Genomic DNA, 23,117 nt, shown 5'->3' with positions numbered 1-23,117 from the left:
AGCATCACTCAACCTGGTGAACCTAGCCATTCAATTGCTTGCCCAGTCCCTAACTCTATACTTCTCAGTGAACTTCAGGATGGTTAGGTGGCCTTTCTGGAGCTTTGCTTAGGGTTTTAAACTTTCACTGTCAATTACATTTTAGGGACTTATCCAACACACATACACACACATACACACACACACACGCACACACACACACACACACACACACACGCACACACCCTAAAAGAGTTGAAAGCAGAAAAACAATTGACTTTATATCCCTTTTCACAAGTCATGTGTCATTTACTGCATTCCATTCTTCTGCATCACCTGATATCTTAGGGTTTCTATTGCTGTGACCAAAGACCATGACCAAAAAGCAAGGTGGGGAGGAAAGGGTTTATTTGGCTTACACTTCCATATTGCTGTTCATACTGAAGGAAGTCAGGACAGGAGCTCAAACAAGGCAGGATCCTGGAGGCAGGAGCTGATGCAGAGGCCATGGCGGGGGTGGGGGTGATGGGTGGTGGTGCTGCTTATTGGTTTGTTTCCCATGACTTGCTCAGGGAACCCAGGACCACCATCACAGAGATGGCACTACCTACAATGATCTCCCCCATTGGTCACTAATTGAGAAAATGCCTTACATGTAAGCTGCATCTCAAGGAGGTATTTCCTCAGCTAAGGCTTCTTTCTCTCTTATGATTCTTGGTTGTGTCAATTTGACACACAAAACCAGCCAGTACACCTGAGATGACATTTTTTTGGTCTTTTTAATTTTTTTTTTATAAATGTAATATACCCACCTTTTAAAAATAAATGTAATATATTTATACTAACAGCTACTTCCATGTAGTTGGAAGACTTCCTGTGTCCCACCTGGCCTGGGGTTGGAACAAATCTCTCTCACCTGCAGACCCACATCCACTTATAAAATAATCACTTAGAGGTTTAATTTAATGTTAATCACAAACTGTATGGAATATAGCAGACTTCTTGCTAGCTAGTTCTTTCATCTTAAATTAACCCATTTCTATTAATCTATGTATTGCCACATGGCCATGGCATTACCGGTCTGCTGGCATGTTGCTCCTTGGTGGTGGCTCAGCAGCTCCTCCACCTCTGCCTTTCTACTTCCTCTCTGTCTCTTGGATTTCCTGCTTGGCTATAACCTCACTCGCCATAGGCCAGAGCAGCTTCTTTATTAATCAGTCATAGCAGCACATATTCACAGTGTACAGAAAGACATCCCACAGCACTTACATATATACTTACATGTTTTATACACTAGGATCCACATATGGGGGAGATTGGATCACCATTTTTAACAGTATACATTCTAAGCCAATCTATTTTCTTGAAAATTTTGTGATTTCACTTTTTTTGATAAAAGAAATCTCGTTCACATAAAAGTGGAATACTACTCATCTTCAAAGAAAAATTTTTATTATACCTCTTTATTCATGTTGTACCCTCAAGTGTGCATGAGTTTATGTATTTGTGTGCTGGTACTATGACACATGGGAAGAGGTTAGAGGGTATCTCTTAGAGCTAGACTCTCTCTCAACCACATGGATTAAGAGAATTGAACTCAGGCCATCAGGTTTGTTGGTAAGTACCTTTACCCTGGAGTAAATTCTCTGGCCCCTTAAATAAATTGTTAAAACACTATGTTTTGTTTTTGTTTACCCAGGGCATTTGTTACATTGGGAGTTTATGGCCAGCACAGAATACACTAGACCCATCTTAAAAAAAGAAACTAGCAAGGAACCCAAATAAAATAAGGAAGTAGTGGAGTAGTGTGCCTCTTGTCTACCCTGTATCTCTTGGGATGTTTGAGGGGCTACCTGAAAGAGTATTGCTGTATCAGGATTCCCAGCCCTCATATCCCAAGAGAATCAAACAGGGCAGCAGAAACTTTTGAAATCTCCCATCCCTGTACAAAAAGGATTCACGAAAACATCCAAGCCTGCAATGAACTCAATTTATTTTTTCCTGTGTCATTAGAATTCTAGTTATTAGGTAAGTTTTTCTCCATGAATGTGAGTCCACAGACTGGAGGAGAAGTATGGGTCCTACACCACAAAGTTCTTAACGGTAGAACAGAAGCACAGCTGCTTCAGTTATCTTCCTGCTGTTGCTGGCCCCCTTGTGAGTTCCATATCCATCCCAATCAAATGCAGAGAAGTCTCCACACTGCCGAGGGTCACCTTCTGGGAAGAATCCTCCTCCACCAATGCAGTTCTGGAAAAGAAGGGAGAGAGGAAATAGCAATGAGAGGTCAGTTGGTGATATGGTCCGGATATGAAGTGTCCTCCCCAAAGGTGTTAGGCACTGAAGACCTGGTCCCCAGTGTAAGTAATATTCAGAGGCAGGACTTTGGGGAAGGCTTGACTATAAGGACCCTGCCTTCATCAGTTGGCTAATCATTGATGGGCTCACAATTTTGAACTGACTATTGGAGGTGTGTAAATTGGGGTCTGGTTAGAAGAAATAGATTACTCAAAGTGTGAGTGGCATGTTTTGAAAGGTATCTTGTCCTGGCCTTTTCTAGTCTTTCTTGGCTCCTTGCTGCTCTGCAGTGAGGCATATTGCTCTGATATGTCTTTCCTGCATGATGTTTATCATGCTCTAATATGGATTTAAAAGCAATAGAGCCAAGTGACCATGGGTTAAAATATCAAATACCATCAAACTACAAAGCCCTTTGTCTTAGTCTGAGTTACTATTGCTGTGATGAAACATCATGACTGTTGTACCCAGATTCCCCCAAGACCACCAAAAGACCAAATCCAAAAAGCAAAGAGTCTTTGTATTATTATGAGTTAACTCAGGACTCAGCCCAGCTGATGCAGCAGCAGAGCAGGAGACACCTGTAGCAGCAATGAGGCAGTTTTTTTTTTTTAATTTTTGTTTTTTTTCAAGACAGAGTTTCTCTGTGTAGTTTTTTTTACCTGTCCTGGATCTCACTTTGTAGACCAGGCTGGCCTCGAACTCACAAGATCCACCTGACTCTGCCTCCCGAGTGCTAGGTTTAAAGGTGTGTACCACCACAGCCCAGCAGGGCAGAGTTTTTAAAGCAATGGGGACTTGGGGTCTACAGACTACATAGGAACTGACTCAGGATTGGTTTATGTGAGTGGCAATCATGTTAGAAACTTTTTTTTTTTTTTTTTGTTTTTTGTTTTTTGTTTTTTCGAGACAGGGTTTCTCTGTGTAGCTTTGCGCCTTTTCCTGGAACTCACTTGGTAGCCCAGGCTGGCCTCGAACTCACAGAGATCCGCCTGGCTCTGCCTCCCGAGTGCTGGGATTAAAGGCGTGCGCCACCACCGCCCGGCAGCAGTGTTAGAAACTTTTAATTGGCTAGGGTTGTTTGGGGGTTACAGTTATCAATTTTTGGGTAGGCCTGGACAAGTCCCAGGCTTTGTCCTTGAGTTGCCATGGAGGCTGGCTGGCCTAGCACGTGCTGACTATGGGGGCTGACTCAGTGGTCCAGGCTCTGTCCTTGACTTAGGCACATATCTCTAAGTTGATGAGGGGTCCCAGACATTAAACAATTGGCTGAAACTTGAGTGGTCAGAGTATATTCAGAAAGGGAGCTACTGTAAGGACTATGGTTTTGTTTCCCATAGCCCTCCCTGAAACTGCTTGCTCAAGTCTCAGGAAACTGAAATTGAGGCCTGATGTCTGAGAGAAGACCAAGCAGCCTCTTATGGCTTCTGCTTGGTCCTGTCAATGACCAAAGCAACTTGGGGAGAAAAGGGTTTATTTGGCTTACAATTTCATATTACTGTTCATCATTGAAGGAAGTCAGGACAAGAATTCAACAGGGCAGATGCCTGGAGGCAGGAACTGATGCTGAGACCATGGAGAAGTGCAGCTTTCTTACTTGCTCCTCATGGTTTGTTTAGATTGTTTTCTTACAGAACTAAGGAGCCACAGCCTGGGGTGGCACCACTCACAATGGGCTGGGCCTTCCTTAATCAATCAGCAATTAAGCCTGTTCTACAGGCTTGCCTGCAGCCTGATCTTACACAGGCATTTTCGTAATTGAGATTCCCTCATCTCAGATGACTATAGCTTGTGTCAAGTCATAAAACTAGCCATCACACCCTTCATTCTATATATTGTTTCTCTCAGGTATTTATCACAGAGGCAAAAAACTGACTAATATGGCTGATGAGCCCAGAGACACCTCAATAGCCAAGTTCAGTGTACTCTTTGTCCCTCATCAGACTCTCCATTGGTGGTATCACTCTATTTGATCCATAAACCCCCCTCCATTGACTTTAGTGGCATCAGTCTCTCTTCCTACCTTTCCTTCAACTACTCTGAACGTTTGATCTCAGGTTCCCTGTCTAGACTTTTCCTTCATGAATTCCTTAAGTTCTACTTCCCAGAGTGGACACATTTACAACTCTCTTATATGTTGTATTACATCTTTAGCTTTAGTCATGAACAACTCACTGATGGCTTAAAATCCCTATCTATAACCCAGATATTTCTTAAGTTCAAGACTTAAAGATCAGGCTGCTGTTTAGAATCACTACTCAGGGTCTTCATACTCCACATGACAACAAACAGACAAATAATCAAACAAAACAAAAAAAAACAACACAGTTACTTACAGCCACATATAACTTAAAAATGAAGATTTACTTGGGGAAGTTCATTGATAAGTTTGTCATTGTGAAAATCATTGGATATACTTAGACAAGCTAGAATGACTATGATGTTAGTAGGCAATACAAAGTCTTTGAGACTGTCATCATATTCAAAGTCCATCACTGATCAAAGCATGTACATTGGGGCTAGAGAGATAACTCTGTGATTAAGAGTATTTGCTCTTGCAGAGGACCAGGTTTGGGTCCCAGAATCCATATGGGGCTGACAACTATTGTAACTCTAGTTCCAGGGCATAGAATGCCCTCTTCTAGCTCAAAGGCACCAGGAACTCAAGCAATATACAAACATTTGTGCAAGCAAAATACTCATACATATCAAATTAAATAAATACATCTGAAACAAGACAAAATAAAATCCCACCCAAACAAGCTAGTAGCATGGGGGCTGGGGAGATGGCCCCAAGATTGAGACATCCTACTACTCTATCAGAGAATCAAAGTCCCAGCTTCCATATCAGATCCCAGCACTCAATCAAAAGACTTTAATGTCAATTCCCAGGGATCCAATGTCTCCTTTTGATTATTGTGATCACTTGAATATACATGTGCACACATATAAACAAAATAAAATGTTTTAAAAATCCAGCATCATATAACTATATACCTCTCCTTGATCCCAAACATATTTAGCATCTAGAAATCTTGGCTTACTACTTGATATTCACCCACTCAATGAAAACCATGAAATTATTCAAAATGTTTGTTGTAGAATATTCCTTTACACTCTGTGAAGATGTGTCACTGTGATTGGTTTAATAAAAAGCTGAATGGTCAATAGCTAGGCAGAAGTTATAGGCAGGACTTGTGGACAGAGAGAGATCAGGGAAGAAGAATGGCAGAGTTACCAGCCAGAGGCTGAAGAAGTAGGATGGGCAATATGGAGATGGGGTAACAAGTATGTGGAGAAAACATACATTAAAAAATATGAGTTAGTTTAATTTACAAGAGCTAGTTAGAAACAAGGCTAAGCTAAGGCTGGGCTTTCATAATTAATAAGTCTCTTTGTCATTATTTGAGAACTGGTTGGTGTGACTGAAAAAGACTCATTACAAATGTCTTCTCTTCCCATTCTCTGTATTCAACTATTAATAAATTTAAAATCTTTGGAATTCATTAGTCTCCCCCTGCCCCAAATTTTGATCACACTACATCAGGCTCTTATTTGTGCCACAGAAGACATTTCAATATTTATTTCCTTATAATTAGTCTTTTCTCCATTAGAATATGTCACCTCTATACTATCAGTGTAGTGTCCTCTTTGGAAAAAAAAAGAATGCTCATATTAATCTTATTGCCTGTTAAAACATTGCAGGGGTTTTCATCACTTATACAGTCCAAAAATCATTGATGTGATGTAAAAGTTGTTTCCTGATTTAGTCCATGTTAAAATTTTCAAAAGGTGCACATTCTGTATCCCATGTTGCATACCAAAATTGAAAACAGCTTTCTACTCCCTCAACATCACATGCTCTTCCCATTTCATCATTTACAACATAGTCCTCCTTGACAGCAAAGCTGCCTCATTTTGACCAGGTGAAAAACAAGCTAATGACTGAGGAATGAATGGACACTGAGATCTTCACGATCACCTGCCAGGAAGTGTTACCCCCTTTTCAGACTGTTACTTTAGGGAGGTCTGGATCCCAAGAGAACATGTTAATTTTTATTCAAGACCACTTCTGACTATGTAGCTCTGGTTGACCTGGAACTCACTATGTACACCAGGGTGGCCTGAAACTCACAGAGATCTGCCTGTCTTTACCATCCAAGTGCTGAGATTAAAGATGTGCATCACCATGCTCGGCCAGAACGTGTTAACTTGTTATAGCTTTCACTGTGGCAATAAAAGGGCTTCATCCTTAGCCTGCTTTTGGCAAAAAATTATTAAGAAACAAAACAAACTCATATGAGTCTAATGATCCCAGGCTCAGGGGGACATCAGGTTGCTGCAGTGGAGGTGAGTGCACCTGCCTTGTCAGTTAGTTGATATGCCAACATCCAACAAGAGAAATTCTTTGTGATAGGGAGGTGAATGGCCTGGGTGAGGTCTACCAGATGTCCAAGATTCTCCTAGTAACCCACTGACACAATGAAAATCTGTACAAGCCACAAAAAGGGATGGAAAGGATTTGTTTCACTCTAAAAGCTAAATCCCAGGTGGAGTGTGACAATACCTGGTGACTCTCTAACAATCTCAGCCCCCAAAGGCTTGCACAGGACTTCCTGAATACAAGTGTCTCCCTCATTCCAGGTAATTGAGTGTTTAATTCTTAAATCTAAGCAAACAGCAACAGTATATTAGAAGTTTGTAATGTTGACTATGGTTTTCAAAGAGACAGGATTTCTGTATCTAGACAGAAGTTCTGATCCTTGAGACCAAGCAAGGTACAGGGAAAGGTCACACTCTCATCCATGTATACACACTAACAAGGGATTCTCCCATACTCAATATACACGGCTACACACTGGCAATCTCAGTCTTATTCATGGGCCTCTCTGGTCACTACACAGACTCACATGCTCAGTGTTACATCCAGTGACCCTCATCCCAGCACACAAGGCATTGGCTGCTCTCTCATTATTAAACACTCTGAATTGGATGTATCCTGCAGTGAATTCACCTGAAAACAAGAGACAGAAAACAGCATTCAAGGAAAATGCTAGAAATAGTTGTCATCCCAGAGTTTGGTTCAGGATATACAGTTTAAAATAACAGACACATTGGGGAAGCCACATCTATTCCTATCCACAGATCCCAAGAGTCAGTCCTTGAAAAAGGTCCTCATTTGCCAGAGTTTGAATGGAGAAATTTATTATATAGGAAAATCTCTACTGAATATCTCCAAGGCTTGTCATAGCAGCAACCAAGTACATTTTGGTCCTGTTCATATTTACCTTGCTAATTTTTCTTTTAAAGCCTTCTATCTCAAGCATAAATAAGAAGAACTTTGAGTTATACAGCATAGGCTCAGCATTCATAAAGAGTATGTGCCATTTCGATTTATATTAAATAATGTAATAGTCATCCCTTACAAGCAAAATAAAATTCCCTTTTTTTTGTTGTTCAGTCCTGTGCACATGGACCTGGTTTGTTCCTAAGAAACTTCTTTTTTTTTTTTTTTTTGGTTTTTTGAGACAGGGTTTCTCTGTGTAGCTTTGCGCCTTTCCTGGAACTCACTTGGTAGCCCAGGCTGGCCTCGAACTCACAGAGATCCGCCTGGCTCTGCCTCCCGAGTGCTGGGATTAAAGGCGTGCGCCACCACCGCCTGGCCCTAAGAAACTTCTGATTGATAATGGTGTTGCAAAGAGTAGATTCCCAAACCATGAATCCCCAGTGCAAACGCTGCCTCTCTTGTTTATGCTCTGTGATCTCAGGCAAGTTCCTAGACTTTCAGTGCTTCAATTTTCTAAGCTGTAAAATGGGTTAGTAATAGTTTAGAGATCAAAGGCAAGCAATTGAATAAAGTGAAACAAAACACATTCATAGAAGAGAAGCAGGCTGTCATGGATGGTAAATGACAGTTATCATAACTGAATTTATCACGTGTCCTGCAGAGGGTTTATAGAAGCATCAGAGACTCACTCTGGCCAAAGGGGGAGTAATAAGAGGCTGTCTTCTGAGCATCACCATAGTCATAGACCACAGGTATTGCTGGGCCATTGTCAGTCCAACACTTCCCTGCTCCATATTTCACCGGGTACTTCTACAAGGAACAAAAGAAATCACTGGGGGATGGCAGCATTGGCACTCACAGGAACACTGTCCTGCATGGAGAAGCACAGCATGTGTCTAGTAACTGTGGAGATGCACAGCAAGTGTCCAGTAACTGAGATTGTTATTAGCCTCACCTTGCCTCCCCTCACCCCACTCCACCCCGCCCAGCTCTGCCCCTCCTCTCTTCCACATACTGGTATCCCTTGCCTTCTTTGACTTATTACACTTTAGAATAAGGGAAATATGCAATACAACCTGTCCAGCCTTAAGCACCTGCCTCTCTCTCTACACCCTGGAAAAGCAGCCTCAGCCAGTAGTCTCCAGTACCTTGTACAGGCCAAACAGATTACGGCCCAGGTGCTGCAGGAAGCCAGTGGAGGTGTGGTACCTCAGCAGGGAACTGTTCCTCCAATTTTTCAGAGGGCTATTGTTGGGCACATGCCAGATACCCAGGTTCTCAGCCTGGATGTCGAAGTAGCCAGGGTTCTGGAAAGCAACCAACACTGAGCCTAATCGGACCATATTTCAGTAAGTGAAAGACCCACATGCAGAGTCCTCAGCACAGCTGATATCTCTGGGCTTCACATGGATACCATCCATGCTCTGATACCCCCATTTCTAAGGATAACTATCCCACCACCACCACCACCACCAACTAACTGAAAAGCCTATTTGGGAGTATGTTGAGATTCAAGATAAGTATTTTTCAGTTGTTCAGCTCTGTGTTGAAGGGCAACCTTCTAACCCTCTCCCTGGGATGCTTGAGCTACACTCACATTCTCACCCTTTCCCAAGTGGCCACAGAGTGTACCAACCTTGTAGTCATCACTTGTGGCCCCCTCTGCAGACCCAAAGGTGTTGTAGTTGGCCCAGTTGCCATCTCCCCGTGGGTAGTCTTTTCTGTTGCCTTGCTGACTGGACCAGCGATCACCCACCGTGCACTTCCCACCCATGTTGTTCTCATGCACACTGGCCACCAGGGTCCAGCCACCACCTGCAGTGGTCATGTCACAGAAGGTCTGGTAGATGACACCATTCTTCGTGCGGAGGAAATAGAGGCCATCTGTAGAGAAAACCAGTCCACAGTCCTGTGTGTAGGCTCGTTATCCATCTCTGCTCCAGAGGCAGAATGACTCCAGGAAGTACAACCATGCCTAATGCCTCATATCCTGAGTGTCCTATCACAGGTGTCCCTGGGAATCTGCATGAGTGTAGAAAGCCACCTTTCTGTGATTGAGGCAGAACACAGAATTATCCAAACTATCCGTGATTTATTTCTAAAGTTAAACATAGTATTATCAAAGGACTTAGGAACTCTACTTGGTATGTATTCAAAGAACTCAGAATGGGGCTTCATTTATCTACATTCTTGTTCATTACAACTCTGGTCACAAAACCTGGATGGCAGAAACAATGCAATTTCTCTACAGAAAAATGAATAAGTGATAATCTGTGCTATCTATTATGCAGAATATATATTGCGTACATTCCTATATATCCAATAGGTGAAAAAGAGTGAAGTGAGCTGGAAAAATGGGCCTGTGGTTAAGAGCAAGCACTGCTCTAGCAGAGGACTTGAGTTAGGTTCCCAGCACTCATACTTGTCAGTGTACAAGTTCCTGTCACTCCAGCTCCAGAGGACTAGATGCTCTCTTCTGGACTCTGTATGTACATACACATATATGTACACATTCTCACACACAGACATGTATATGTACACAGTAATAATAATAAATCTTTTTTAAAATAAATTAACTGTTCTACATCACATATGAGCCTTGAAGCATGCTAATGAAATAAGGCAGATTACTCATATGAGGTAACAAGAATTGACAGATTCATAGAAGTAGGAAACAGAACAGCAGCTCACAGGGAATACAGGAATTTATTACTTTGTGGCTTTAGAATTTCTACTTAAGAAATGAAAACTTTATGGAGATGGATAGTATTGGTCCATACCATTGTGAACGTTGTTCTTGACCCTGTAAACCCTTCAAATTGGTAAGTGGCAATTTTTATCCACTATGTACATTCTATCACATTTTCTATATCAAAAAGAAAAGTTGTTCCAGAGGACAAAAGCATGATTTCTTAAGTGGGTTATTTGTTTTGTATTTTTGAGACAGGGTCTCCCCAGGCTGCCTTGGAGCTTTCACTCCTCTAATTTGGGCCCCCAGTGTTAGGATTACTGTGTGCTCTTTAAATGCTTTGTCACTCACCTTGTGCTCCAGTCATCTTCTGCTTGATTTCTTTGCAGCTTCTGAATGGAGAGGAAGACACAGGATTTGTCCATCTGTTGGTATCCAGGTTCTCTTTAATTAGAGAAGATGCAGAGTTTCACTCTCATGTGACACATAGCTTCCCCTTGTTATTCATCCTAAACTCATTACAAGACTTCTCAAAGCCTCACTTGAGAATCAACAAGATTTGTAACTAGAAAGAAAGACAAGAGATTTAAAGGCTTGGAGAACTTTGTGTCCAAGTCCTGAAAAAGGAGAATAAAGTGAAGTCCAGCTCTGTAGTAGAAGAAATGCAGGGAGCCTAATGTGCCTGAAGCATGGGTAGTGAGGCTGACAGTGCAGAGGCTTGACCAAGAGACCCTGGAATAAAAAGCCTTGCAAAGTAGTCTCAACCCGCAATGTCCTCTGAGAACCTAGAAACAAACATTAACTCTGGGGCAGAGATATTCAGATATATGTAGGTCCATGTTTACAAGTCATGTATTTTGGGATTGTACTTACTGAGGGAGACCAGCCCCCGCTTTCCCCCAGGGAATTCTTGAGGAGGGAGAAGTGAGAAATATTTAGATAGAAACATAGGGGGAGAGAGATAGACAGAAACACAGGATAGCCCCAGGAGGGCCTGGATCAATATCCACTGTCCCCTTCTGTCTCTTCCAAAGGGCTTTTAAAGGAATGCCAAGGGGTGGTCCAGAGGGTCCCTAGACTGGTCTACTCTGGTTACCAGCCTAGCAAATAACCATAGCTGTCATCATAGAGTCTTTGAGCAGTGACTGATGGAGGCAAATGCAGAGATCCACGGCCAGGCACCAGGCTGAGCTCCGGGAATCCAACTGATGAGAGAGAGGAGGGATTCTGCAGGTGAGGGACGTAGAGATCATGATGGGAGCACATGTAGAGATGATTGGCCACACTAGAGGAAGCCCATGAACTGTGGACTGGTGGCTGTGGAGCCCCCATGGGACTGGGCTCGAACTGTTTGGGGGGCACCCTGGCAGGGGGATCGGGATCTGTCCCTGGTCTATGGGCAGGCTTCTGGGAATCCGGTGCCTATGGTGTGACACCTTGCACAGCCTTGGTGCAGTGGGAAGGGGCTTGGACTTGCCTAGGCTCAGTGTGCTGGGCTCAGCTGACTCCCCATGGGAGACCCTCATTTGGGGGATGTGGGGTGGCTTGGGAAAGAGGGCATGGGGGGTGGGAGGAGGGAGAAGGGGGGAGTTGTGGATGGTATGTGGAGTGAGTAGAAAATTTCTTGATAAAGAAAAATGAAAAAAAAAATGCCAAGACCTCACCCCAGCACAGTGAAGTGTAGACCACCCCAAACATCTGGTAACCACGCATATTGTCAAGCCATCCCTTAATGAAGCCCTGCTGTGTGAAGTAGGCTCAGATCTCACTAGGAAACCTTTGTGGGCTCCCACACATTCCTCCTCTTAATTTTTTAAGGGGCCCCTCAGATAGACTGAGGTCTGTCTTAGGTCATTCTCCCTGATTATTACTTCCATTAGGTTGGAAGCCATCAGGAGAAAGTTGCCTGTCTTTGGCTCTCAGCCTCTGGCAGGAGGGGTTATTGAGTTTAACTTAGCTCTTGCTCAGGTTCCTATTGAGCTCACAACCATCCACAGCGATCTCCATAGTTGCCACACCTCCCAGTATAGGAGTGGAGGATGATAAAGATGGAATATCCTTTTTTAACGGATCTTAAGATGGCTATTGTAACATGAATCTTAAAAGGTCTTATTAACAAAATCAAACCCAAAGCCAGGTATTGGGGTGAATGATTGAAGATCAGAGAAGCAGAACAAGCCACAGCTTCCTCACCTTGCCAATTCCTCAGCTGATCCTGTTTCCTCAGACTAGAAGCCTCTGAGTCCTCATCCAAATGGATCTTAGCTGAACTGCTGCTCAAAAGCCTAAAAGCTTAACCAGGGTAGTTCCTGGTCCTCATGCCTTATATACCTTTCTGCTTCCTGCCATCACTTCTGGGATTAAAGGCATGTGTCACCATGCCTGGCTGTTTCCTGTGTGGCTTTGAACTCACAGAGATCCCAATGGATCTCTGCCTTCAGATTAAAGGTGTACCACTATTTTTGGCCTCTGTATCTAGTGACTGTTCTGTTCTCTGAACCCAGATAAACTTATTAGAGTACATAATATATTGGGGAACACAATATCACCATAGTCTATAACAGCCTTAGCTGTGCCAAGCCTCCTTTTTATTAAAACAATAAACTCTGGACATAAACCACATCAAATAAATTACATCAAACTTAAAGATTCCCTTAGAGTCAGCAAACTCTAGTTCATTAACATCAACACAATTCTCGTATAAACATGACATATTTATAACTGTCATGACCATTTACTGTATGTATTTATATCTAGCTTGGCTATTGACTATATGTATTTACACTTCTTACAAAATTACATCACTATTCATATTTACATTTTATAAACTTACATGAAACATTTAGATTTACACTAACATTTACATTTTACATAAAATCACATATAACATATACTTATTTATACTTCTTATAAGCTTATATTCAAAAGGAAACTCTCTGTAGGATTACCATTAGCAAATATCTACAAGAGATTTATTAGCTATTTACCAAGCTTATAGAAGAGATTTCTTAACTAACATCTAGAAGATATTTCTTAACATTTAGAAGAGATTTTTTTTTTTGGTTTTTCGAGACAGGGTTTCTCTGTGTAGCTTTACACCTTTCCTGGAACTCACTTGGTAGTCCAGGCTGGCCTCGAACTCACAGAGATCCTCCTGGCTCTGCCTCCCGAGTGCTGGGATTAAAGGCATGCACCACCACCGCCCGGCTAGAAGAGATTTCTTATATTTTTGGTTGTGAGCCTAGCCTTTAACGGCTGAGCCATCTCTCCAGCCCTAGAAGAGATTTCTTAACTGAACTACTATCACTATACATATTTACTCTTTTTACAAGCTTACTTATTTATACTTCTTAGAAACTTATATTCTAGAGGAAACTCTATAGATCTTCAAGCATCTAGAAGAGATTTCTTAACATTTGGAAGAGATTTCTTAGCTAAACTATTAACAAGACAAGAAGTACACAAATCATTTCTAAAGTTCAGAGTTTATAGTAAAGTTCAGAGTTTATAGTCAGCTCTGATATTATTCTGAAAGTTTTTTTGACAGTTGAAAACAAGAGCCTAATTCATCAATGGCTCTCCCTCAACCCTGGGATTTAGTGAGTGCTGTCACTATGGAGTTGTAACACTTGTTGCTAGGGGGCTGTAACACTCTTGGGACAATGCCACTCCCCCAAAGTCACCTTTTCTGCTGAGCTCTCTCAGCCATTCTGGAACTGGTAGAGATGCTCTCAGCAACAGACAGTTTTTTTTTGTTTTGTTTTGTTTTGGTTTTTCGAGATAGGATTTTTCCGTGTAGCTTTGCGCCTTTCCTGGAACTCACTTTGGAGACCAGGCTGGCCTTGAACTCACAGAGATCTGCCTGGCTCTGCCTCCCGAGTGCTGGGACTAAAGGCATGCACCACCACTGCCCAGCAACAGACAGTTTCTAACTAGGGGCTGTCTTTTTACCCAAACTTATTACAGATCCCCTGAGTGCTTTACTCAGTTACAGCAGAAGCCTCACCTCAGGGTGAGGGTGAAATTACTATATTGAGCTGCCACAAAGCTCTTAGAAAAAACTCTCTGTGTCACTATTAGGTACGATCTTTCTCTTAAAGGAGCCTCCATTGATTTGCTGCTAGTCAGACAAAAGTGGTGTGGCTCCGAGCTCCATTTCTTTTCAAGTTTTACTAAATAGTGACAAAATCTTTGTCCTCAGCAGTCTGTGGGGTCCCCTAAGTCTTCTATTTTCCCCAGAATGCAGGAAGGAACCTTAATATCAGGAACATTGGTTCAGCTGCTTTCACTCCAGTTTCTCTAGAGGAATGTCATTGGAACTGACCTTCCTCTGTAGATGTAACCAACCGTCTTATTAAATAAGAAAAACAGAACCAATGCAAAGAAGAAAGCCAAGAGATCAGAGCTAAGAGCCTTACCCGCCTGCTGCAGCTAGCCTCTTAAGCCAAGAGACCTCTCTGAAAGAGAGCTACTTCCTGTCTGTTTGTCTTTATATAGACTTTCTGTTCTGCCTTCTCATTGGTTGTAAAACCAACCACATGACTGCCTCGTCACTGTCTGTTGTACAGCCCTCCAGGTCTTCTATGGTATTGAGATTAAAGGCTTGTGTCTCCAATGCTGGCTGTATCCTTGACCACACAGAGATCTACCTAGCTCTGCCTACCAAGTGCTGAGATTAAAGGTGTGCGCCATGAATGCCTAGCTCTGCTATGGCTTGCTATTAGCTCTGACCCCCAGGCAACTTTATTTATTAACATACAAATAAAATCACATTTCAGTACAATTAAAATATCACCATATTCCTCTGTTCCACACTCCTCACCAAATGCTCAGGCAGCTTCATTTTCATCTTGTGAAAAAACACAAACATGTCCTCAACCCCAAATTAAAACAGGGTGGAGACCCTTCCATAATCCTGTGCAAAGATCTTTCCATTTCACCTGAGCAAAAATCACCAAAATCTATCCACAGCAGGTTGTTCACAGACATCCATATTCAAAAAATTCAGAATAAAAAGAACATGATTCAATGTATTATGTGGTGATTGAAGGTAAATTTCCCCCTTCTTTATTTTTTCAAGTTGTATTTTAAGACTGCCATGAGCTCTTTCTACTATGCCTTGTCCTTGGGGATTATAAGGAATGCCTGTTTTATGTTCAATTTGCCATTGGATACAAAATTGCTGAAATGCTTTACTACTATATCCAGAACCATTATCAGTTTTAATAATTTTTGGTATTCCCATATAGGAAAAACACTTCAAGCAATGCATAATTACATGTTTTGTAGCTTCCCCAGGTGGTGTACTGGCCATTAAAAATCCTGAATAAGTGTCTATGGTCACATGTACATATTTTAATTTGCCAAATTCCACAATATGAGTGACATCCATTTGCCAGGAATGATTAGGAAGAAGATCTTGAGGGTTTATTCCTAAGTGAGGGAAAGGAAAATATTTTGGATATACCCCACATTGTTTAATTATTTGTCAAGCAACTTCCCTGGTAAGATTGAATTGCTTCCTTAGACTCTTGCTATTTTGATGATGAAAAGCATGTGACTGTTGAGCCAATTCTACTTGGAATAAGGCAACCATCCTTGTTAATTTCTCAGGTGTTGTATTACCCTCACCTAAAGGACCAGGAAGATTGGAATGACCCACAAAACATTGTAACTTTCTTTGGTGTCTTAAGCTTGTTGGAACAGCATTTTAACTTGACTGTGGCTAGTCCCAATGCATGGAACAATTTTATAACTTGAAGAGCTATATACTATATTGACTATCTGTATATAAATTAAATGAACTGTTCACAAGAAACTGAAAAACCATGCTCACTGACCATAATTTCACTATCTGTGCAGAAGCTGGGGTTGCTTGTACTATGTAGCTTTTTCCATTGGTAACATAATCAGCCCTTCTATTAGAAGAACCATCAGTAAACACTAGTACAGCATCTCCTACAGGATCTTTCATAACAATCTTAGGAAATACAAATGAATACATTTGAGCAAATTGTAACAATTGGTCACCTGGAAACTGATTATCAATGTGACCTAGAACCTGTGAAAAGGCAGTTTCCCAAGAATCACTATTTTGGAAAAGCCAATCAGTTTGCTGTTTTGCAAAAGGAACACTAATTACACTTGTTTCTTTACCAAAATAACATCTAGATTCAATTCTACTTTTCTGTACTAAACAAGCTACCAATTTATAGTATGGATTTAATGCCTTGGCTGGTGAAACAGAAAGATGCAACCATAAAAGAGAATTGTTTTGCCATAATACTGCTGTAGGAGTATGTTTAGTGGGTAAAATATATGCATGTTAAGGTAGGGTATAGTTAATGTAATGTACTTGCTGATTTTGAATAGCCTTCTCAACTTGCAAGAGAACTTTTTTTCAGTTAACTGTCTGGGTGAATTAGGATCTCTATCTCCTTTTAAAATACCACTTAAAGGTTCCAAATCACTGATAAATAATTTTAAATAAGGTCATAATCATTGAATGCCCACCAATAACTTTTGAAAATCAGTTAAAGTTTTTAACCCATCTTTTCTTACTTCCAATTTTTGAGGCTTTATTTTCTTAGGGTATAATACATGTCCTAGATACTGAAAAGGTCTTTGTACTGTCTCTGGAGCAATAATTAACTCTGGGCAAGTAAGACAGCACTGAAGCTGTCCAAAGGTGTTAAGTAAAATTTCTTCATCTTTACATGCAAGGAAAATACCATCCATATAATGAATAACATAAACCTGCTGAAATTGCTCTCTAACTTTTTGGATAGCTTGAGCTACATATTTCTGACACTGTGTTGGGCTATTGACCATTCTGTGGGGCAAAACCTTCCAATGAAATCTTTTTTTGGGCGGTTGTTGTTTTTCTTTCTTTATTTATTTTAAAGTGTCTTAATTTATTTATTGAACAAATACAAGTGCCAATGGAATCTTTTTTTTTTTTTTTTTTTTTTTTTTTTTTTTTGGTTTTTTGAGACAGGGTTTCTCTGTGTAGCTTTGCGCCTTTCCTGGAACTCGCTTTGGAGACCAGGCTGGCCTCGAACTCACAGAGATCCGCCTGCCTCTGCCTCCCGAGTGCTGGGATTAAAGGCGTGCGCCACCACTGCCCGGCTGCCAATGGAATCTTTTCACGGGTTCTTTAACGTTAACTGAGGGAACACTAAATGCAAATCTTTGACAGTCTTGGAGAGCCAAAGAATGGTATAAAAATCATCCTTCAAATCCAAAATAATTTTATAAGCATTTTCTGGTATAGCAGTAGAGATAGGCAATCCAGGCTGTAAAGCTCCCATTGGTTGTATGGTCTCATTAATTTTCCTTAAATCTTGTAATAATCTCCTTTTCCCTGACTTCTTTTTGATCAGAAAAATAGGAGAATTTCAAGGAGAATCAGAAGGTTCAATATGACCACCATCCAACTGTTCCTGTACTAACTGCTGGATGGCTTGTATTTTTTCTTCTCTTAGGGGTCGTTGATCTATCCACACAGGCTGGTCAGATTTCCAAGTCACAGGATCTGCATGGAGTACAGGCTGCTCAATGACCCTTCCTAAAAATATTCTGACCCCTCCCTATTAGCTTTTTCTTTAGGGGGTAAAGATGACCTTTCTATTAACTTTTGGTCAGGAACCTGTTGTTTAGAGATGGTTGCACTGGGACTATATAAATATACTCCCATATGGCTCATAACATCTGGACCCCACGAATTTACAGGCAAGTGTGGGACAACGTGTGGTCAAAATGTTCCTTCACGACCTGCTTAACCTCACCAGGAGAGTTCATTGCTGCTCTGCTCAGGACACTGAGTTTGACCAGCCCCTTGCCAGTGTGTCATAGTTTCCATTTTGGCCACATAGAAGGCCATTGACTAGCAGTTATAACAGATAAATCTGCACCTGTATCTAAAGACCCAAGAAACTTTTCCCATTTATAATTATAGTGAGTCCTGTACACTGTGGACCTATGGCTTGTAGCCAATAGACATTTGATGAACCAAACCCAGCTTCTCCTCTCTTATCTCTTTTGATTGGATTTTTTTTTGTTTGTATCTGAAGAAGTAAAATTAACTGTGCAAGTCTCCGGCCAATCTTTGTTATTGAAATTCCTTTGGGTGAATGAGTCATCCCCTTTATTTCTCTCACATAATCAGCATCAATTACTCCAGAAGCAACAAAGATTCCCTGCATGGTGGTACTACTTCTTCCCAGCAACAACTCTACAGGACCTTTTGGCAAAGGTCCATAAACGCCTGTAGGGAGAGCCTGCATCCTCATTTCAGGGGTCAAACCTGCATAGATGGAAGAGCTGAGATCCAATCCAACACTACCTAGGGTTGCTGTATAGAGATCATGGCTATATTTCTTTGATGGAAGATTGACAGCTGAGTTATCCCAAAGGTCTATTTTGTTGGGGCCTGGGGCGGGCCCCTCCATCCATTTCCATGAAATGGATTCTCTTGGGTATTCATCCTTGATAGACATTTATTAGTCCAGTGTCTCCCTCTTTTGTATCTCGGGCATAGCTCAGGTTCTCTATTTGCCTTTAAGCTATTTCTCTTGTCAGGACACCTCTTAACATGGTGTCCCATCTTTCCAGAACCAAAACAACTTCCTTGAGTCTGGCAGCTTTCCCTTTTCTGGAATCAGGATGTCTTTACTGTTACAGAAAATCCTTGACTCTTTTTCCTTGTAATGCTGAAGCCATAACTATCCCTTGATTGTATGATGGCCATATATCTGAGCAGTCAGATATTGTCAGAGATGTTTCCTTTCTTTCTAAAAGGGCATATTGCAGCCTGGCATGCTGCACTGGTATTCTCATAAGTGAGCTGTTTCACTAGCAAAAGTCCAGCTTCTGAATCTCCAATCAACCTGCCTGCTGTTTGCATTCATCTGGAAACAAAATCCTGAAACAATTCATCAGGCCCCTGCCTTATCTTAGACAAATCCTCAGTCTGTCTTCCAGATGATGGACGCTTATTCCAGGCTCTTTTGGCAGCTGCATTAACCCGAGCATATACTGCCACATCAAAATCTAACTGTTGACCTGTCTCCTGATATGGGCCTTCTCCAGCAAGTATATCAAAAGTGATAGGAATCTGCTGGACCCGATTTATCTTAGCTGTGGCCTGACATTGTTCCACCAACTTGATTTTTTTCCCACAGCAGATAGTCTCCACCTGCCAGGCATGCTGCAGCCATTTGTTTCCATCCCCCCGGGGGCAAAGCATCCAGAAAAAGACTCTCTAACAATGCTGTTGTAAAAGGAGCAGTCGGGCCATATTGATTCCAGGTTGTTTGTAACTCCTTAAGCTGTTTAAAAGGAATTGGAACATGTAAAATGATATTACCCTGGCCATCCTGCTAGGATGACAGGGAACATTGAATTTCCTCTCCTTTGCTAGCAGCCTCCTGAATGCTGGCTTGAAGAGGAGACTTAGTGCTAACAGAGAGAGTTTGCATTGCTCCAGGAGATCTTTGTGCTAGGGCAAGTCCAGGCAGCTTTTCCATTCTGATAGATGCCCTGCCCCAGGTGAGTCTAATTCTGCTCCTACAGAGGGAAGATGAATACCTTTCTGAAAGGGATAGACCTGAAGAGCTTCCATTTTTTGAGTGAGAGAAATTACTAAATTTTTCAAGCCTTTCAATTTCTCCCTTGTCTCATCCCAAGATGAGACAGCCTCATGGCCAAGAGGAAACGGACCTTGTTTGAACGATGTTGTACAGGTGTTCTCAGACACTGCTGGTGGAGTGGTGGGTTTTGTCTCTTCTGAGTCTGCCTCAGGGAAGATTCCCTCCTGCTTCTCTGTACTTAGATCTAAACTGTCCTGAATCAATGCCCACAGGAATCTTTTGTGGCCTGTATTCTCCATAATATTTTTGCATTTCAACCCCAATTCTCTGCATTTAAAGTCCCATAATCAGAAAACCAAGGACACAGTTCTTCTACGAACTCCAAGAACCTCTGAGATACTTGTTGTAGTTCCACCTTACCCCTCTATTTTTTAATCTTTCTACTGAAGAGGAAAAATCAGTAGACCTCTTGAGACTCATCTCCCCCGCCCCCATCTAAAGGTATCTGCTGATCTATAAGTGAACCCAGAGCTGACCAGAGATTGAATTTACATGATATATCCTGGACTCAGCAAAAGAGGATATGGGGAATAATGGACTCAACTGATCAGAGGTTGAACTCATGTGAAAATAGGACTGGAACAATAAATCTGAATGTATATATACTGGGCTCAGCAAAAATAGAATATAGGGAGTAAAAAATGTATGTCTCTGTAGATACTCTGCATCCTGTTAGCCATTAGTACCTTCATGCATATGTTTCAGCCAGTAACTTCAAAGAACTACCTCAGCCCAATCCCCTCATCCAATAATACGTAACCCACTCCGTGTTAACCTTTCCTGTATAACCCCCTTGTAATAAGTCCTCAGGTTTTCCTCCTTCACTCCCTGTAACGGAGGAAGTTCCTGTCTGGGCTTGGCTTGAATGAAGAAATCCTTTGTTTTTGCATGGGAAGTTGGTTCCTTGGTGGTCTGGTTGGGGGTCTCGCGGCTCAGGCAAAACACTACAAGTGACTCTTTGAAGATTTGCTCACTCTTTTTGTGCTTCATTTTAACTCTAAGGAAATTCTACCCTTACTCAAAATTTTTTCTGACACTGCATTGCTATATTCTACCTTCCTTAATTTTCATAGATAGAAGTTAAGAGAGAGAGAAAGAAAGAAACCTAGATAGAGAGAAATATACGCTGCAGCCTCACTAGAGCGTCTTCCAGCCCCCTTCACTCCCCCAAACATTACTTCCACCTTCATTTCCATAATCAGACATGCCCTAACTTCCCTTAGGGCCCTCTGATGCCCCTTTTGAAAGTCCCTGATCCCTGTTTGAGCACAATTTGAGGGAGACCAGCTCCCATTTTTCCCCCCGGGGTACTCTTGGGGAGGGAGAAGTGAGAAATATTTAGATAGAAATATAGAGGGAGAGAGACAGAAACACAGGATAGCCTTTGGAGGGCCTCGATCAAAACCCACCAGCCCCTTCTGTCCCCTCTAAAGGACTTCTAAAGGAATGCCAAAGGGTGGAGCAAATGACCTCCCCTCAAGCACAGCCAAATGCAGACCATCCCAATCACCTGGTAACAGCACACATGGTCAAGCCATCCTCTAACGCAGCCCTGCTGGGTAAAGTAAGCTCAGATCTCACTAGGAAACCTTTGTGGGCTCTCACAAATTACTGTGACTGAGCTTCAGTTCCCTCAAGCCTAATACCAAGCTTACAAAGATTTTCATGTGAAGATCAAGTAAGATGGCATTTAGAGACTTTTTCCTTAAAAATACTCAAAAAGTAGTGAAGAGGTACTACACATTTTAAAATACTGTTGAGTTCTTGTAGAGAGCAGAATTGAAGACAACAGTCTCTGGGCACAAACCAGACCATTCCCTTGGCACTGAAATCTAAGGTCAAGGTCTTAAGTATAAGGAGCGATTAGGATGGGACACAGTTCTTGCAGAAGGTCCCCTAGAGCTACACACAAGTACAGAGTCTGGACCAGGACATAACTCAACAATTTCATTGCCACTGGTCAATTCCTTCAAGAGCCAATCAGCACCCAGCCTACATCTCAAAGGCATAATCTCTTTGGGGGATGGCATAGGTTGTATTTACATGTCCAGGAATGTATATATATATACATATGTGTGTGTGTCTGTGTTTACATATATATATTTGTTTAATTGTGGAGATATATATGATTGAACAAAAAGAGACCTTTATTTTTGTAGAGAGTGAGGATGGAAGTTAATTTGAAAAGGCTACAAAGAGGAAAAGGAATGGGAAAAGAATAAAATTATATTTACTTTCAAGATTTTTAAAAAGGAATGATGGGCCAAGCTGTGGTAAACTACATCTTTAATCCCAGCACTCAGGAGGCAGAAGCAGGCAGATCTCTGAGTCTGATGTCTGCCTGGTCTATAGACTGAGTTCCAGGACAGCCAGGGCTACAGAGAAAATCCCTGTGTCAAAAAACAAAAACAAACAACCACAACAAAAGTGTGATCTCTGTTCCTCAGAGATCCACATCCTGGAAGCAACCCAGTCTAGTGCTGACTGCCTTTAAAGCTATAGGTGACCTGAGGAATTTGGAGTCCTGTAGTAAGACTCACCAGCACTGCAACTTCTGGTGGCCAGGATGATAAACAGCAGGAAGCCGAGTTGGGTCATGGTCATCTAGAGAAAAGCAAGATGAAGGTCAGTCTCTATCCAGACCATCTTTTCCCCTTATCCCTGTCTCAGCTCCTATCTAGTCCTTCCTTTCCTTTCAACTCCTCACTTCTCTGGACTTAAGGCAGTCCTGAGCCAGAGTCCACTTTCCTAATTCCATCTACAGCAACTACCTTCCCCTCCATACCTGGCCAGAAATGAAGAGTTGTCAGCTGAGTGGAGAGGAGCCCCTCTCTCTCTGCAGAGTTTCTAGTGTAGTCCTGGTGAAGCTCTTATCTTTTTATGGGAAGAGCCTGGTGGGAATAGCCCAGACTTTGCCAGGCTCCCCCTTTCCTGGCAGGATGCCACAAGAGAGGCAGCTTTTACTTATTGAGGGGAAAGTTCTTTTTACAGTGTTGACTCATGGGATTCAAAGCTCAAAAAGATAAATATTAAATGTCATATCCTAGCACTATCACCAGGTTTGGGAATTTCATCGATCTGTGTATTTTTAAAAAGGAAATAAATGAGGTGACTTGTAACCTTTGACATCCATTTGGACATTTTAGTTTGTGTCTTTCTTGCAAGGTAATACTTAAAAACCCCAAATATTCATAGTTATTCCCATTTCATAGGA

The 23,117-nt window shown here is 41.8% G+C and overlaps 1 protein-coding gene and 1 long non-coding RNA gene across 2 annotated transcripts; both read right to left on the bottom strand.

The window, feature by feature from the left end:
* Positions 1 to 2,076: 2,076 nt before the first annotated feature.
* LOC131925718 (intelectin-1a-like) lies at positions 2,077 to 10,772 on the bottom strand. Its single transcript, XM_059281067.1, has 7 exons — positions 10,769 to 10,772; positions 10,605 to 10,697; positions 9,201 to 9,448; positions 8,713 to 8,871; positions 8,254 to 8,374; positions 7,188 to 7,291; positions 2,077 to 2,229 (listed from the first exon to the last, which is right to left on the bottom strand). The coding sequence occupies exons 1-7, from the start codon at positions 10,770 to 10,772 to the stop codon at positions 2,077 to 2,079; spliced, it is 882 nt and encodes a 293-aa protein (XP_059137050.1).
* Positions 10,773 to 10,774: 2 nt separating this feature from the next.
* LOC131925042 (uncharacterized) lies at positions 10,775 to 22,800 on the bottom strand. The gene is made up of 3 exons (XR_009383131.1): positions 22,689 to 22,800; positions 22,444 to 22,507; positions 10,775 to 10,818 (listed from the first exon to the last, which is right to left on the bottom strand). It is a non-coding gene; the product is annotated as an uncharacterized LOC131925042 (long non-coding RNA).
* Between the last annotated feature and the right edge of the window lie 317 nt (positions 22,801 to 23,117).

The sequence above is a fragment of the Peromyscus eremicus genome, chromosome 15, assembly GCF_949786415.1.
Source record: "Peromyscus eremicus chromosome 15, PerEre_H2_v1, whole genome shotgun sequence".
Classification (NCBI taxonomy): domain Eukaryota; kingdom Metazoa; phylum Chordata; class Mammalia; order Rodentia; family Cricetidae; genus Peromyscus; species Peromyscus eremicus.
The sequence above is the reverse complement of the archived record's forward strand: the minus strand, read 5'-3'. Positions and strand labels throughout refer to the sequence as shown.

Coding starts and splice junctions, on each gene's coding strand:
- LOC131925718 (XM_059281067.1), bottom strand. Junction 9,449..10,604: donor GAAGATGACTGGAGCACAAG/GTGAGTGACAAA, acceptor TTTTCTCTACAG/ATGGCCTCTATTTCCTCCGC. Junction 8,375..8,712: donor ATCTGTTTGGCCTGTACAAG/GTACTGGAGACT, acceptor TGTTCCTTGTAG/AAGTACCCGGTGAAATATGG.